The sequence below is a fragment of the Galeopterus variegatus genome, unplaced genomic scaffold, assembly GCF_000696425.1.
Source record: "Galeopterus variegatus unplaced genomic scaffold, G_variegatus-3.0.2 Scaffold95, whole genome shotgun sequence".
Classification (NCBI taxonomy): domain Eukaryota; kingdom Metazoa; phylum Chordata; class Mammalia; order Dermoptera; family Cynocephalidae; genus Galeopterus; species Galeopterus variegatus.
The window spans coordinates 847294-861800 of record NW_007726206.1 but is presented as its reverse complement, the minus strand read 5'-3'; the positions used below and the strand labels follow the sequence as shown (position 1 = coordinate 861800).

At 56.0% G+C, this 14507-nt stretch overlaps 1 protein-coding gene across 1 annotated transcript; it reads right to left on the bottom strand.

The window, feature by feature from the left end:
* Positions 1-1002: 1002 nt before the first annotated feature.
* On the bottom strand, positions 1003-10316 carry LOC103598939 (acid-sensing ion channel 1-like). The gene is made up of 10 exons (XM_008583011.1): positions 9657-10316; positions 6806-6956; positions 6039-6166; positions 5579-5735; positions 5194-5250; positions 4591-4744; positions 4047-4138; positions 3446-3525; positions 3238-3342; positions 1003-3078 (listed from the first exon to the last, which is right to left on the bottom strand). The coding sequence occupies exons 1-10, from the start codon at positions 10314-10316 to the stop codon at positions 2974-2976; spliced, it is 1689 nt and encodes a 562-aa protein (XP_008581233.1). The 3' UTR covers positions 1003-2973.
* Positions 10317-14507: the final 4191 nt, after the last annotated feature.

Genomic DNA, 14507 nt, shown 5'->3' with positions numbered 1-14507 from the left:
GGGGCCGCAGACTGGGAGCCCGCCCGGGCCGCCATCTTCCCGGAGCCGCCGCCGCAGCTGCACAAAGAACCGGAACCGGAACTCCCCCCGCCCCCCGCGCGCCCCCCGCGCGCCCGCCTAGCAGTCCGCTCGGCCGGCCGGCCGGCACGGGAGACTCAGGGCAGCGAGACTGTGGGCTAGAGGGGGGCGGCTAGCGGAAAAGGCGTGCTGACCACTCCCTCCCGCCTTCGCGGTCCGGGAGGGAAAACCATAGAGAAGAGGTCTGGGATAGAAAGGCCCGGTGAACGGGCGCCCCCAGGCCTACGGGAGGACTACAAGGACCTGGAAAGGGTGACCACAGCCCCAGTCCCAACCCTGACTTCAGCACTTTGATAAGAGGACTTCGGAGTAACTGCTTCATTTTGGCGCGGTGTATTTAACTTTCCAAAGCTTCGATTGCTTTTCGTTTCATTCTCTTGCTGCTATAACCCCGGGGAGGCTGAAGAGGAGACCGCATTATTTCATTTTATAAATGGGAAAACTGAACTCAAAGAAGGTAAATGACTTGGCAAAGGTCAACCAGCAAAGTAGCAGTAAAGCTAAATCCTAGTATCCAGATTTCCTTGCTCATAGCCCCGGACTCATTCCACAGATAAAGGGACTCAATAACTACCTCGCGCGGGAACTTCGACACCTTTGTCTCTGACATTTAACCTAACCTGCTTCCACATTTTAAGTTCCATTTTATCTTGAATTTTGACCCTACCCCCTCTCCAAAGAATCCTTTGTGTTGGGATTCTGTTTGGGCTCTTTGTTGCCTTTGACCCCTCCCTCTTTCCCTGCCCAGTGGTTCAAACCATTCATTCCTGGTATGACGGTCAGACTGTCCCATCCCAGGAAGACCAGGGTCTTTCTGCTCAAACCTTCTTACTCCTTCCCTGACAGTTTGGCCACAAGCCAAGCTCAGCTTGGCGGGGATACCTAAATACTTTTCAAATAAGAGAAGAACAACACTGAAGAAGAGATGGTTGAAACCCAGTTTATTAGGCCAGAGGCATGCGTCACTCAGAGCCCTGCCTGCTGTTCACCCATCCAGTGCACACGTCTTGGCCTTGCTCCTGCTTCCCTTTGGGGAGGTCTGATCTCTAAGGAATTCCTAGGAACCAAGAATTCCTAAAGATACTATAGCCTCACTCTCCAGCTCCAGGCCAAGGCACAGGTGACCTGCCCCAGGTCCTGCTCTGGGATTGGAAACCTAAAAGACAGCTGGGTAGAGGAGGCCTGGGAAGGGGTCAGGGCTCTGGCCTGGGAGGACTGCCTGATAGAGCAGGCCCTCTACCTCGTTAGTCTTTCATTAAGGTAGGGAGGGACAGAACAGCAGAGTGTTCAGCTCCCACTCTAGGCCTAGCTCTTTCCTCCCACTACCAAACCCTATCTAGCCAGAAAATATAAGTGGTGGGCTTGGGTATTAGGGGAGGAAAGGGGGCTGGGCACCCAGAAGGAGAAAAAGGCCATTGACTGAGGACCTCAGCTTTTGCCCATCAGCACCTTGCTGCCCCAGTTGCAGTAGTCACCAATCCCTAGCTCCCTTCTGTCTCTGACAGTCTTGACTGTGTGTCCAGAGCAGATCTCCATCCCCTGGGTGGGGTGTATCTCTGTAGTAACCCATTCCCTGGGGAGGCCACAGTCAGCCAGGCAAAGGGCAGTGGGATGGGCGGAGCAGGGGAGAGGAATGTTAAGGCTGCAGGAAGGGCAGAGGGTCTTCGGCTTGGGGGAGAGGGTGAGGCCAGAAAGAGGCAAAGCTTGTGATTCACAGCTTCCTTTATGTCGCCACCGAGACAGTGCGAAGGTTACAATGCGCGTGTCATCTCCTTGTGCTTCTCAGAGGGATGTGTGTACACAGTACAGACACCAGGGGAGAGAGTCCAACTCTTTATACAGGCGAAGGCATTCAGAGACCAGGGAGGGGGCAGAAACACAGAATAGGGAACTTCGGATGGGAGGATGGTTCTCAGAGACAAGAGGGGATGGGGCGGAGACAGACAGGGTTAGGGAAAAGTATATACAGAGATATAGCAATATAGAGTCTGTATCATATAGAAATAGAAAATGCAGATGAGGTTGTTGAGAGAAGCAAATGAAGTTGAAGAGGTCTTAGGGGAGTTCCATAAGAAAATTTATGGATGTGGCCCTATGCAAGGGCTTCTGGGAGAGGGACCAGCGAGGTCAGGCACCAGTGGCCCTCTCCCTGAGCTGGAAGCTAACCAGCCAGGTTTTTTATGGGGTGGTAGAGGAGGGCTGCCTCTTGGGATTTCTGTCCAGCAGCTTTGGGGTGGGGATGAACTTGTAGGTATCAGGATGTGGCCTATAGCACCAGGGCCACATCTTGTTCCCATCTCCATTTTTTCAGGGGATCCCCCACCCCCTAGAGATTCCACATAATGTGAAGGAGTGGGACTATGGTTTTAGTTCCTGTCTGGAGACTTGGGTTTGGGGCAGTCACTGGGCTGCGAGGGTCTCTTAAGGCTGGGGAAGCCCCGCCACTAGCCCTCCCCCTTAAGGTACATTCTCTGGTTTGGGGCCAAATTCCAGACCCCAGGGATCCCCTCCACCCCTCACTGGGAGGGGACTTTGGTGACTGGTGGCAGCAGAATGTAGGTGGACACTCAGATGATAGACAGCCAGACAGACAGAAATCAGGCTGGGAGCTAGGGGAGGCAGCATGGAGGACAGAGGGGCAGCCCAAGGTCCTTTGCCCCGTTCTCTCTTTTTAGTTTCTTGCTTAGATTAGTTTAGTTTTGTTAAAAATTAGAAGAATGGGACAGAGGCAGGGAGAGGACTCTATGGTCAAGACTCCTTCCTTACCACAGACAAGAGGAAAGGACTGCCTAGGAGTGGGGGTGAGTCCCCAGGGCAGATGTGAGAGGGCCTCCGGGGCCGCCTTGCTCTCCTAGCCCTCCGCATCTAGGCCTTTGGTACAGCGGCCTGCGGGGCTCAGCAGGTAAAGTCCTCAAACGTGCCTCGAGCCGGATGGTGAGGTAGGATGTTGGCAGCGTACGTCATCCCGGCAGGATGGCCCCGGAGACTCTCGCACGGGTTCTAGGGGAAGGGCACAGGACAGGGACTGGTTATCAGAAGAGCCACTGGTGGCGCCGGGCGTTGGGAGGACAAAGGAGAGAAAGTGGCACGGGGAGCCGGGGGTTCCTGGGGCGGTGAGGGAAAGGGTGGGCCGGAGGGCGCCCCTCGCTGCTCCCTCACGTGTCTTTTGACGTCGTCCAGGCTGAGGGCCACGCCCTTGTCCGCGCTGCTCCTTTTGGCCTCCTTCTGGCACTTCCCTCTCCGGCATAGCTTGTGCTTAATGACCTAGGGCGGGGCGGGGTGGGCTGGGCTGGCTGGAACTCCGCCCCTCCCGTGACCACGCCCCATCGACACCCCGCCCCGAGCATCCCTGCCGCGGCCCGATTACCTCGTAGGCGTAGTCGAAGAGCTCCAGCACTGTGAGGATGCTGGCCCCGATGAACAGCCCCATCTGGCCCCCAATGTCACCTGCGGGGGCGCAGGAAGATCACGGAGTCAGGACGCCATGGGGGCGGCAGAGCTCATGGGGACCAGGGGGGACCGGGGCAGGCAAGTCGTATTTGCAAAGGGATTGGAAGCCTTCATGCAGAAGGATCGCAAAGCCAGATTCTGGCAGGATTTTTATTTTCTTCTCTCTGCTTCTATGCATTTTTATACTTTTCTAAAACGAACAGGTTTTACTTAGAAAGAACAATTGCTTACAAAATATCCAACACTCTTAGTCTCTGGGCCAATGTCAGGGGCATGTGAAATAGTCTCCACCCCCACCCGCTACCCCTCCCTCACGGCCACAGGCTTCTTTTCCGCTTTGCCTTAAAAGAAGGCTCAGCCCCCTTCCCCCCCCCACATACCAAGACAACAGGGTTTGGGGAAAGTCCCCTGGGGATGGGGGACCCTCATGGGACAGACATGAGCACCCTGCTTTGGGTGGTAGGGAGCCATGCCACGCCCAAGGCATGAGAAGGGGACAGGTGCCATCAGCAGCTCACCCAGGAGCCCTGCAATCTCATAGGCCTTCCTCTGTTCAATGGTCTCATAGTTGAGGACTTCAAAGAAAATGTCCAGCACCAAGATGTTCTCCCTGCACGGGGGTTGGGGGAGGAGACCTAGATTCAAGTCATATCTCTGCCTCATACTAGCCAAGTGACCTTAGCAAGTTAGCCTCTCTGAATCTGTTTCCATATCCATAAAATGAGATGCTGATGGAGATACCTGCCTTTTAGAGTTGCTGAGAGGATTAAATGCGATGGCATGTACCAAAAGGCACTCTGCAGACTGGCAAGTGTGAGGTAATCCCAGTTACAGCAATGAGGTGAAGATAGAGGATAAAGTGAGGAGGGAGGAGAAAGGGGTGCTTCCCCCACTTATTCCGGCTTGATCTTCCTTCCATACCCACTCCAGACTCTTTGGTTGCATCTTGGATCTTCCCCATGTTATGACAACTCCCCCTGACTGCTGGCTCCCCACTAAAGCCTGCTCATACCTTCACAGTTCCAGCCTAAATGCCCTGCTCTGCACAGTCAGAGCCCTTACCCTATGTACTGCTCAGACTTGTTGAACTTCTTAGCCAGGTACTTGGCTGAGGCTTTGCTGGGTATCTTGACCATGGACAGCTCCTTGCCATAGCGGGTCAGGTTGCAGGGCATTTCACACACGCAGTACTCCTGGTCCTTCTCCACCAGGAAGTCTGCGCCCAGCCAGGTGAGAGACTCCAGTTGAGTGGTGCTCTTCTGCCAGCACCTTCCCAGCATGCCCGTCCTGGCACAAAGGAACCCTGGGCCCCTTCTCTTTTCCCAACCTGCCCTTCACCTCAGCCCTGTGCCCGCCCTGAGCTGATCCTCATCCAGCCTCCCCATGGGTATTACTTAATCCTGTATCTCATTCCCTTAGCACCCTCGGGGTCAACCAGCTGAGGTGCTGATCAGAGAGGGTGAAGGCCCCTCCCAGGTAACCCCATTCATTTTTAATAGGGGCCTCTGAAGATGGTATTCTCAGCCTTAATGTCAGATACAGTTGAGGGCACAGCCTAGTCCAGGAGTTATTTGAAGCTTCTGGGAGCTTGGTCCAAAACCCCGGGGAAGGGGCTGGCATCATCTCCTTCCCTCCCCCAGGCTGCCCCAGGACAGGGGTGTTTACCCAGAGCAGGATCCGCACACTCCTTGTACTGCTCCGGAGTGCAATAGGGGGCGTCCCCTACAGAGGAGAAAAGACAGTGGTGCAGGATGGAGATTAGAGGGGTCTTGTGATGGTGGTGGTACCAAAGGCCTACAAGGTGGAAGCTGGGAGAGGTGGGGAGGGTAGAACTGCTCTGGACGTGACCCATCCCCACAGTTCACCCCTCCTAGACCCTTCCCACCCATCCCTGTGGGTACAGGGACTGAGGTCAGAGAGACAAGAGCCAGATGAGTATGGGATGGGACAGGCTGGAGCTGAGGTGGGGAGGTTGTATGGATGGGGAGTTGGGGAGGGGCAGTGTAGGCCGAGGGACCTCAGGATCATTCCCAGAGCCCTTGGGCCTGACCTGGCATGTGCACCATGCGGCAGTTGCAGTTCTCTACTAGATAGCGTGTCTCACAGTCGATGCGGCAAGCGGTGATGCTGTAGGAGTCGAAGAAATCCAAATCCGAGTCCATGGTAACAGCTTTGCAGGTGCCCCAGGGCGGGGGCAGGTAGATAAGCTGCTGGGAGAGCCGGGGAGCTGGGGGAGTGTGGGGACTTCTCCCCGAGTCACCTTGACGAAGTTCTCTGACAAGACACAGAGCTCAGGAGCCCTGCCCCTTCTCCCTCTATAGCCTCTGAAGACCTCAGAGTTTACAGAGGATTCTCATTCATTAGGTTATGCATGCCTCTGACTAGCCAGATTACACCCAAGCCCTGGCTCTCCTGTCCCTCTCATTATTGATTGCCCTCCACTCCATCTTGGCATCTTGGTGTTGCCCTCGACACCCCACCTCAGGACCAGCCTCCCATGGCCCTCTCACCCTCTGCTCCTGGCAGGCCACAAAGGTCTGGAAGCCTGGGGCTACACCAAAGCCCAGTTGGTCGATGAAAGGAGGTTCATCCTGACTGTGTATCTGCACCTTGATGCCCGCTTCAAAGGATGTCTCATCTATAGGAATAAGGGGTGTGTGGGCTGGGAGGGCTTCTGACTCCATAATCCCCTTCAGAGCTGGGGGCACCCTACCTTTCCCCTGGGAATAAGCACAGCATACACTGGGACTAGATGGGAGAGTCTATGGGGTCCTAGCCCACCCCCAGCATCCTTCTGGGTTTATAAGCTCCATGCTGCTCCAATGACCCCTGCTTCCTACACACTTCTTTTCTTACCTGGCTTCCATTATGCATCTTGGTGTTTCAAATTCTTTCTCCCGGAGTGTCACTGTGTCAGACACTCTCCATTTCTCCCTCTCCCTTTCTCCCTTCTCCCCCATCTCTCTCTGCCCCAAGGCCCCCCGAGACCAGACAGGCAGGCAGCCTGAGAAGAGAGGGAGTTATTTATAGAGTGAGTGGCGGACGCTGATGGAAAGGATGGCTGGTTACCTTGGAGAGTAACTGAGCCAGGGAGGGGGAGCCAGAGAAATGTGAGTGTGGAAGTCAGGTAGAGTTGGAGATGGAGATGGCAAGATGCTGGGAGGAACGGGAGAGAGCCCCAGCCCTGCCTCAGGTCCCACTGTGGAGCCCAGGAGTCCCCTGGCAGAGGCTGTGGCTGGGAGTCATGGGGAGGGGGCCCCTGAGGGGGGTGACATACCAGTCTCCCCCCATACAGGCAGGTACTCGTCCTGCTGGATGTCCAGCATGATTTCCAGCCCATTGCCCGTCCCACCCTTCATGGTCTTCAGCCGCGGCCGCCCATCTCGGCCCGAGTTGAACGTGTAGCATTTTCCATACCGTGTGAAGACCTGGTGGGGGCAGAGTGGAGCACTTGAGAGTCCTGCCGGCACCTCCTACCCACCAAGCTGTCCCCAGACCTGTCACCTGTTGGAATCTCCACACCCTTCAGGAACAATTCCTCCTGTGCAGCCCATTCTCCATTTGTTCTCCTCTCCCACCTATTCCTTGCCCTTCTCTGCCCGGCTGTGTGCCCTGGGAAGCTGATCTTTGTAGGGTACATTGCCTGAGCTCCTTTGCCACTTGGATGGGCTTCTGGTTGGGTTTGGTTAATGGGAGGCATCAGCAGGGGATCAGAAGGCAGGAGGAGAGAGAGATTGGGGTACTGATCCTTCCCTACCTCTCACCCTTCTGTAATTCTGGCAGTGGCTTAGACCCTCTGTGACTACAAATCCTGCTAGGAGGTCTCCCCCCATAGCACCGTTTCCTTTTGTGCTCCTTCAGCCTAGACGTGCTAACAATTTCCTACAATCGCTAGCTGCCTCAGCCCCCCTTACTGGCTTCTTTAACCCTGCCCACAGCTCTGTAAGCAGTCCCTCTGTTAAAGTATTTTTAATTGAACAATTAAGTGCCCATCTTTTTTCCTGCCAGGACCCTGACATCTGCACCTCCGTGACCAGGATCCTATCACTGCAAGACCCCCTGGTACCTCCTTAGGACCCTCCCCTCAGGCCCAAGCTCCTAAGGTCTAATGAAATATATCTTGTCTTCTCTTGGATTTCACCCCAGGCATCTGAAATCCTGCTGTCCCTAATACCCACCCCCAAACCAAGCTAAGCTTTTTAGTTTGCTGCAGCCATTAGCCCCTTATGTCCATCCTTGTCCCATTATCACTTGAACCTGAGAGTAGACCCAGTTGCCATGCTGAGGACCATGCTCACCCAAGTACCAGCACCTCTTCTCTCAGACCACAGACTTGGACCGAGCACCCAGTGCATGGCATGTTTGACAATGCTTTTACAAAATTATGAGGACCTCAGACAATATCTCAGCCCTGGGGGCAGTCTCCCCAGTCTTCTTCCCACTCCATGCCCCAGCGCAGCCTTTATCACAGCTCTGATTACACAGCTGCAGAGAGAACAGTGAGCCAACTCTCCATGGCCCTTTTCCCACAGCCTCCCTGAATGTTCCCAAGTTCCCACAAGTGGAGTGGGTGTGCTTTTACTACATCAGGATAGTGACAAAGTCCACAAAGTGAGTCATAAGGTGAGTACAGACACAGTCCAGAAAAGGGGAGAGACAGAAATTTCTGGCCAGACTGGAGCAGCAGGGGCAGTGGGGGTTACTAGGAAATAGAGTCTTTGCCACCCTCCCCATTCCTAGAAGAGCCCCCTCTACCCTCCTCCAGAAAAGAAAACACGCTGTTCTCCTCCATGTCCTGTGTGAGGTCCAGAGATGAGGCAACAAGAGAACTCTGAGGACTCCTAATCCCTCAGCCTCACTACCAGTCTTGTAGCATTCAGCCACAGGCTCCAGGCTGGGCACACACCCATGCCTACCCTCCATCTGGGGATGTGAGGGATTCCAGCGGGTGGTTGTGGCCCAGCTTTGCGCTGGTTCAGAGGACCCGGCTGCCGAGCAGTTGATTGCTGCTGCCACCTGGTGGTTCTAGGTGAGAAGTGTCTGCTCTACCCTCAGGCCCTAAGGAGGCCAGATTGACCCTTTTTTGTCCCACATTCCTCTCTCTCCTGGCCTCTCTAAGGCACAGTACCTGTACATCTGCAGGTACCTCCCCAGGTCCTGTACATCTGCAGTTATTCCATGATGCACTAATATGATGACACCACCTGCTCCTACACTAGGGAAGAGGTGGGGGACTGAGGGATGGGTGTGCAGAGAAGGAAGGCCTGGCGTCTGGAACGTGGAGGGGGCAGGAGAGCAGTCAGGCCAGACAAGAATGGATGATGAACTGAGGAGAGGGTGAGATGCCGGGGGTCCCTCAGCAGGAAAGGCTCCAAACACCTGGGTAGGAGGCCAACTGGGAGGACAACTCCCCCAGTGAGGACTTCCCCCAGGAAGAGGGTCTCTGGCCACATAGAGCTGGGGGGGAGGGGGTATGATTTAGAGGAGGCCTGTTATTTACCCCCCCCCCACAGAGTTGGTGGAGTGTGGGGTGCCTGCAGGAGAGAGCGCAGGAAGACCACGTGAGGATGCAAAGAAGTCCCTGCTATGAGAGCTACCGACAAGGGGCACAGTGGGGTGGAGGTGAGAGCTGTCCTCACTCCTCCATCACCTCCTTTCCACCCCTTCTCCTGCACCTCCAGAGACCAGGTGGCACCACCCCAGCTTCAGCCCAGGGGCAACAGACAAGATAGTTAACATCTGACCAGGCATAGGCACCCACCAACAGACCAAAGGTTGACCTCACAGTTGGAACAAGGTCCTGAGGCCCTGCTGGACTATAAGGAGGTCTGGGGAGGGGCAGGCAAGGCTGGAGGATATTCAGGGAGATAAAGGGGTCTCAGGGAGGCAGCTGATTACCAACTAGGACAGACATATTTCAAGATTCTAACAGGAAGAGCAGTACTGGTATGGATCTGGGAATACCAGCCCAGCTCCAGACCCTGGGCTCCCAGGTGAACTCTGGCCCAGGTAGGCCCAGTGAGGTGGGGGGGGCAGCATGGTCACCGGGTCAGCCCCAGTAGATGACAGTCAGGGACAGCCATGGCAGACACTTTAGGGCACTGTGCCAGGCACAGGCCCCCACTCACCACTGAGAAGTTGTGAGGGCCACAGGGCCCCCCGCAGTAGGAGCAATAGAGCAGCATGTCCTCCAGCCGGTGGCAGGAACGATTGTAGAAGCGGTGCAGGTTAAAGGGCTCCCCAGAGAAGGCCTCAGGCCCCGGTGGAGCAAGGGGCACCCCAGGGTCATCACTTTCATCCAGTCCCAGCATGGGGGCCAGATAAAGCAAGTCAGGGTAGCTGAGCTGGGAAAGCCGCACAGCATTGGTGTTACAGAGGGTGACTGCTGGGAAGGCCAGCTCTGTGGTGGCCACTTCATCTAGCCGAGTCACGTGCGGGTAGCTGAGGTAATAAGCAACGCGGTCCCCTACCTGGCACAAGAAGGCACCCAGTGCCAGGACAAAGGCCACTACCCACAGGGCCTGTCTTGGCCCCAGACCCCCTTCCACAAAGATGTGGCTGGCGCCATGGAGGGTGCAGCTCTTCGCAAAGGCCACCAAGTCCACGGGCGGATCCCCCTCGTTGACCTCCTCCCTTTCTGCCTCCTTTTCCTTTGCCTCTTTCTCCGCTTCTGATTCTGAGTTGTGCTGCTGCTGCTGCTGCTGCTGTGGACCCCAAACATCTCCCAAGGTCCCTGGGGCGTCCTCTCCAGAGGAGAATGACACAGAGCAGAATATCTGTATGGGCATCTTCTCCAGGGGCTTCCTGGTACCAGGGGATTGGCAGGAGGAAGGGGGAAGGTGCCAGAGGGAAGGAGATGTGACCCCAGGTGGGGTCCAGCAGGCCAGCCACCCAGCCCTTCAGCCAGGTCTCTGCGGGGCCGGCGGCATATTTCAAGATTCTAACAGGAAGAGCAGTACTGGTATGGATCTGGGAATACCAGCCCAGCTCCAGACCCTGGGCTCCCAGGTGAACTCTGGCCCAGGTAGGCCCAGTGAGGTGGGGGGGGCAGCATGGTCACCGGGTCAGCCCCAGTAGATGACAGTCAGGGACAGCCATGGCAGACACTTTAGGGCACTGTGCCAGGCACAGGCCCCCACTCACCACTGAGAAGTTGTGAGGGCCACAGGGCCCCCCGCAGTAGGAGCAATAGAGCAGCATGTCCTCCAGCCGGTGGCAGGAACGATTGTAGAAGCGGTGCAGGTTAAAGGGCTCCCCAGAGAAGGCCTCAGGCCCCGGTGGAGCAAGGGGCACCCCAGGGTCATCACTTTCATCCAGTCCCAGCATGGGGGCCAGATAAAGCAAGTCAGGGTAGCTGAGCTGGGAAAGCCGCACAGCATTGGTGTTACAGAGGGTGACTGCTGGGAAGGCCAGCTCTGTGGTGGCCACTTCATCTAGCCGAGTCACGTGCGGGTAGCTGAGGTAATAAGCAACGCGGTCCCCTACCTGGCACAAGAAGGCACCCAGTGCCAGGACAAAGGCCACTACCCACAGGGCCTGTCTTGGCCCCAGACCCCCTTCCACAAAGATGTGGCTGGCGCCATGGAGGGTGCAGCTCTTCGCAAAGGCCACCAAGTCCACGGGCGGATCCCCCTCGTTGACCTCCTCCCTTTCTGCCTCCTTTTCCTTTGCCTCTTTCTCCGCTTCTGATTCTGAGTTGTGCTGCTGCTGCTGCTGCTGCTGTGGACCCCAAACATCTCCCAAGGTCCCTGGGGCGTCCTCTCCAGAGGAGAATGACACAGAGCAGAATATCTGTATGGGCATCTTCTCCAGGGGCTTCCTGGTACCAGGGGATTGGCAGGAGGAAGGGGGAAGGTGCCAGAGGGAAGGAGATGTGACCCCAGGTGGGGTCCAGCAGGCCAGCCACCCAGCCCTTCAGCCAGGTCTCTGCGGGGCCGGCGGGCCGTCCTTCCTCACCGGGGCCTCCGTGGCAGTGTGGCTGGGGTGGGGCGGGGCGTGGGGAGGAGAACCGGCCTGCTCTGCCAGGGAGGGCAGGCGTGTGGGCTAATGAATAATGGATGGTGGTGGGAAAGGGAGGCTGATGGAGAGGAGGGGTCCTAGCACTTTCCTGTCACCAGCTCCAGTAGGACAGACAGGATTTAATACAGAGTGGAAACTCTGGAAAAGCCCAGAGCTAGGACTCCTGGTACCCACCTCCCCAGGTAACGTGGGACCCAGCACAGTCCTTTGCTCCCGATGCCACAATGACCTCAACCAGCCACAGTCCCTGCCCACTCCCCCTCAGCCCCTGCCAGGACACACACCCATGCTCTCTCCTCCTCCAGTCTGTTCCCAGAACGCCCCTCAGTTCCCCCCTCCCAATTTTGGGTCCTCTCCCTAATTCCCATGTGGTCCAGTTATTCCTCTGGGATACCAAGCCCCCACACTCTGCAGACACTCTTTCAGAACTCTAATTCCTCTCTTGACCCATAATTCTCCACCAGTTATTTCATTGACTCCCGATTCTCCCAATCCACCCTTACAGCCTTCTCTAATAATTCCTTTGATCTCAGCTTCCTTCCAATCACTGTCCTGCCCCCCTAACTTTCAGTTATTCCCTGAAACCCAATTCCCCTGAAATCACTCCCTGGACCCCCAAGTTCCCTCCAGCCAGCCCCTGACCCCATTTCCCCCCTCACTCCCCTGACGCCTAGCTCTACTTCAGGTCTGTCCCCTCCCCTCCGCCCTGCTGAGCTGCATTAGGTTGCTTTCTCCTCCCCCACCCCCCTCTGTGGCTTATGGGGCGGCCCAGGTTCCATTAGCAGAGGTCTCTCACTGACCACAGACTCATTTCTGGCCAGTTCCCGGCACTGGGGGAGGGACCCTGTCTCTTGCAGCTGAAACGCTTCCTGGCAGATCGCCACTACTCTTCCCAGCGTGCCCACCCCCAACAATTCAGAAGTGGAGTTCGAGGGATTCTCTTCTGGTACGTGAAAGAAATTGAGATCAATGGAAAGACAGAGGATCCTGGGTCAGGTGGAGAGTATTGGGAGCTGACCTGGGGTTCCCCCCAAAACCCTTACCCTTGTAGACCCCCAGCCCCTCATCTCTAAGGCTCCCCCTACCCTGAATTTACCATTCCCTTCCCCCAGGCCCCTGGCCCCTATGTGGGCTCTGATTACTCAGGGCCACTGACTGAGGAACTTGAGCCACCAGCCAAGTCTCCAGGGCCAAGAAGGTGACCTAAGGAGAGGAGAGGAAGGGAGGGAGGGAGGTAAGTCAGATTAACCCTTCCTCTGCAGGGCCAGAGGAAGAGCAGTGAGGGTATTCCTTAATCATCCCCTAGCCCCAGGCCCCATTCTCCCTCCTCCTTTTCTACCCTCCTCCCTGCTCCCACACTTCTTCCCTTTCAAATTTCCATGCAAAGACCCTGGAGTGTGTTGGGGATGGTAGGCAGGGTGCCACGTGCTAGCAGAACAGACTGATGTGGAGCCTTTGGCCCCAGTTTTGCTGCCAGGGACACAGAGGCCCCAAAAGAAGAGAAGTCTTGAGATCTGGCCCCTCTCCATCCTTAGCACTGCCCTTAGACTGGCCTCATCCTTTTCTGCCTAAACAACAGCCTCCCACAAGTCTCCCTAACTCCTGCCTCCTGCAGATTCTCCCTACCTTCAGTCCATGCTATGTGATTCTGACCATTCTCCTGCTTAAAGACCTCTCTCACTCCCCAGTACCTTTGAAGGTGAAAGCAATTTACCTTCCAGCCTCACTTCCTACCACTGCCCCTCCATCCCAGTCCAGCTTCCAGTCACCCCAGACACACTGGGCTGATCCACAGTTCTGTGCCTTCCCTGGACTCCATCTAGAGAATTCCTACTGATTTTCCAGGACCCTACTCACATGTTACTTTCTCCAAGAAGCCTTCCCTGACCCCACAGAGCACAGCTAGTCCCACCTGGGGAATAGACTGAAAGGTCCAGTTCTGCTCAAGGCCCTCTGGGTGTGAGTAATGACCAGCAGCTCCTTGAGGGCAGGTATTATGAGGGCAAAAGAGTAGGACCCCGAGACCGTGGGGAGAAACAGAAAGTGAGAAAGACCAGGAACACCCAGGGCAACCAGAGAGAGGTCACTGCAGAGATGAGGAGAGGGAGAACCCCGCCCCCACCCCCACCCTGCCCCTTCAGCTGTTGTTCTGAGGCTTCTCCTACTTGAATTCATGGGTTGCTTTTCTGTTTCCTGTTCTGTGTGCATTTTCTTCCTGCCTCAAGCTCTCAGAGGACAGGGTCCTCATCCCTTGCACCTGCTCAGGAAGTATTTCAGAGATGAGTTCCAGACTTGGGTTTTGGGGGGCCTGACTAGGCTGAGGCTTGGGCTGGGGAAGCTGCAGCTGCCCATGCTTCCCATACCCACTAGAGGGCATTGTCTCCCTCCTTCAGACATCCTGGAAGGGAAAGTAGATTGGACTTCCAGAGGGAAGGAACTGAGGCAGGGAAACTTCCAGCTTGGGGGTCCCACCAGAAAGAAGGGTGTGCACAAAAAAGCAGCTTCAAAGGACAGAGAGTTTTGTATGCCTGGATATCTGCGCCCCCCAGCACCAAGACCCACATTGCACAGCTACACATCACTACCACAGACACACAGCCCTGTGTAGGGCAACACACACACCCCTGCACTCTCTCCCTCCTTCTCCCCTGGATCCTCGCTCCTCTAACATTTTCTCTCACCTTCATCTCATTCAACTAGACAAATCCAAACTCTTCACAATAATGGGAAGGTGAGGGCCGGCCCGTGGCTCACTCGGGAGAGTGCGGTGCTGATAACACCAAGGCCCCGGGTTCGGATCCCATATAGGGATGGCCGGTTCGCTCACTGGCTGAGCATGGTGCTGACAACACCAAGCCAAGGGTTCGGATCCCATATAGGCATGGCCGGTTCGCTCACTGGCTGAGCATGGTGCTGATAACACCAAGCCAAGGGTTCGGATCCCATATAGGCATGGCCGG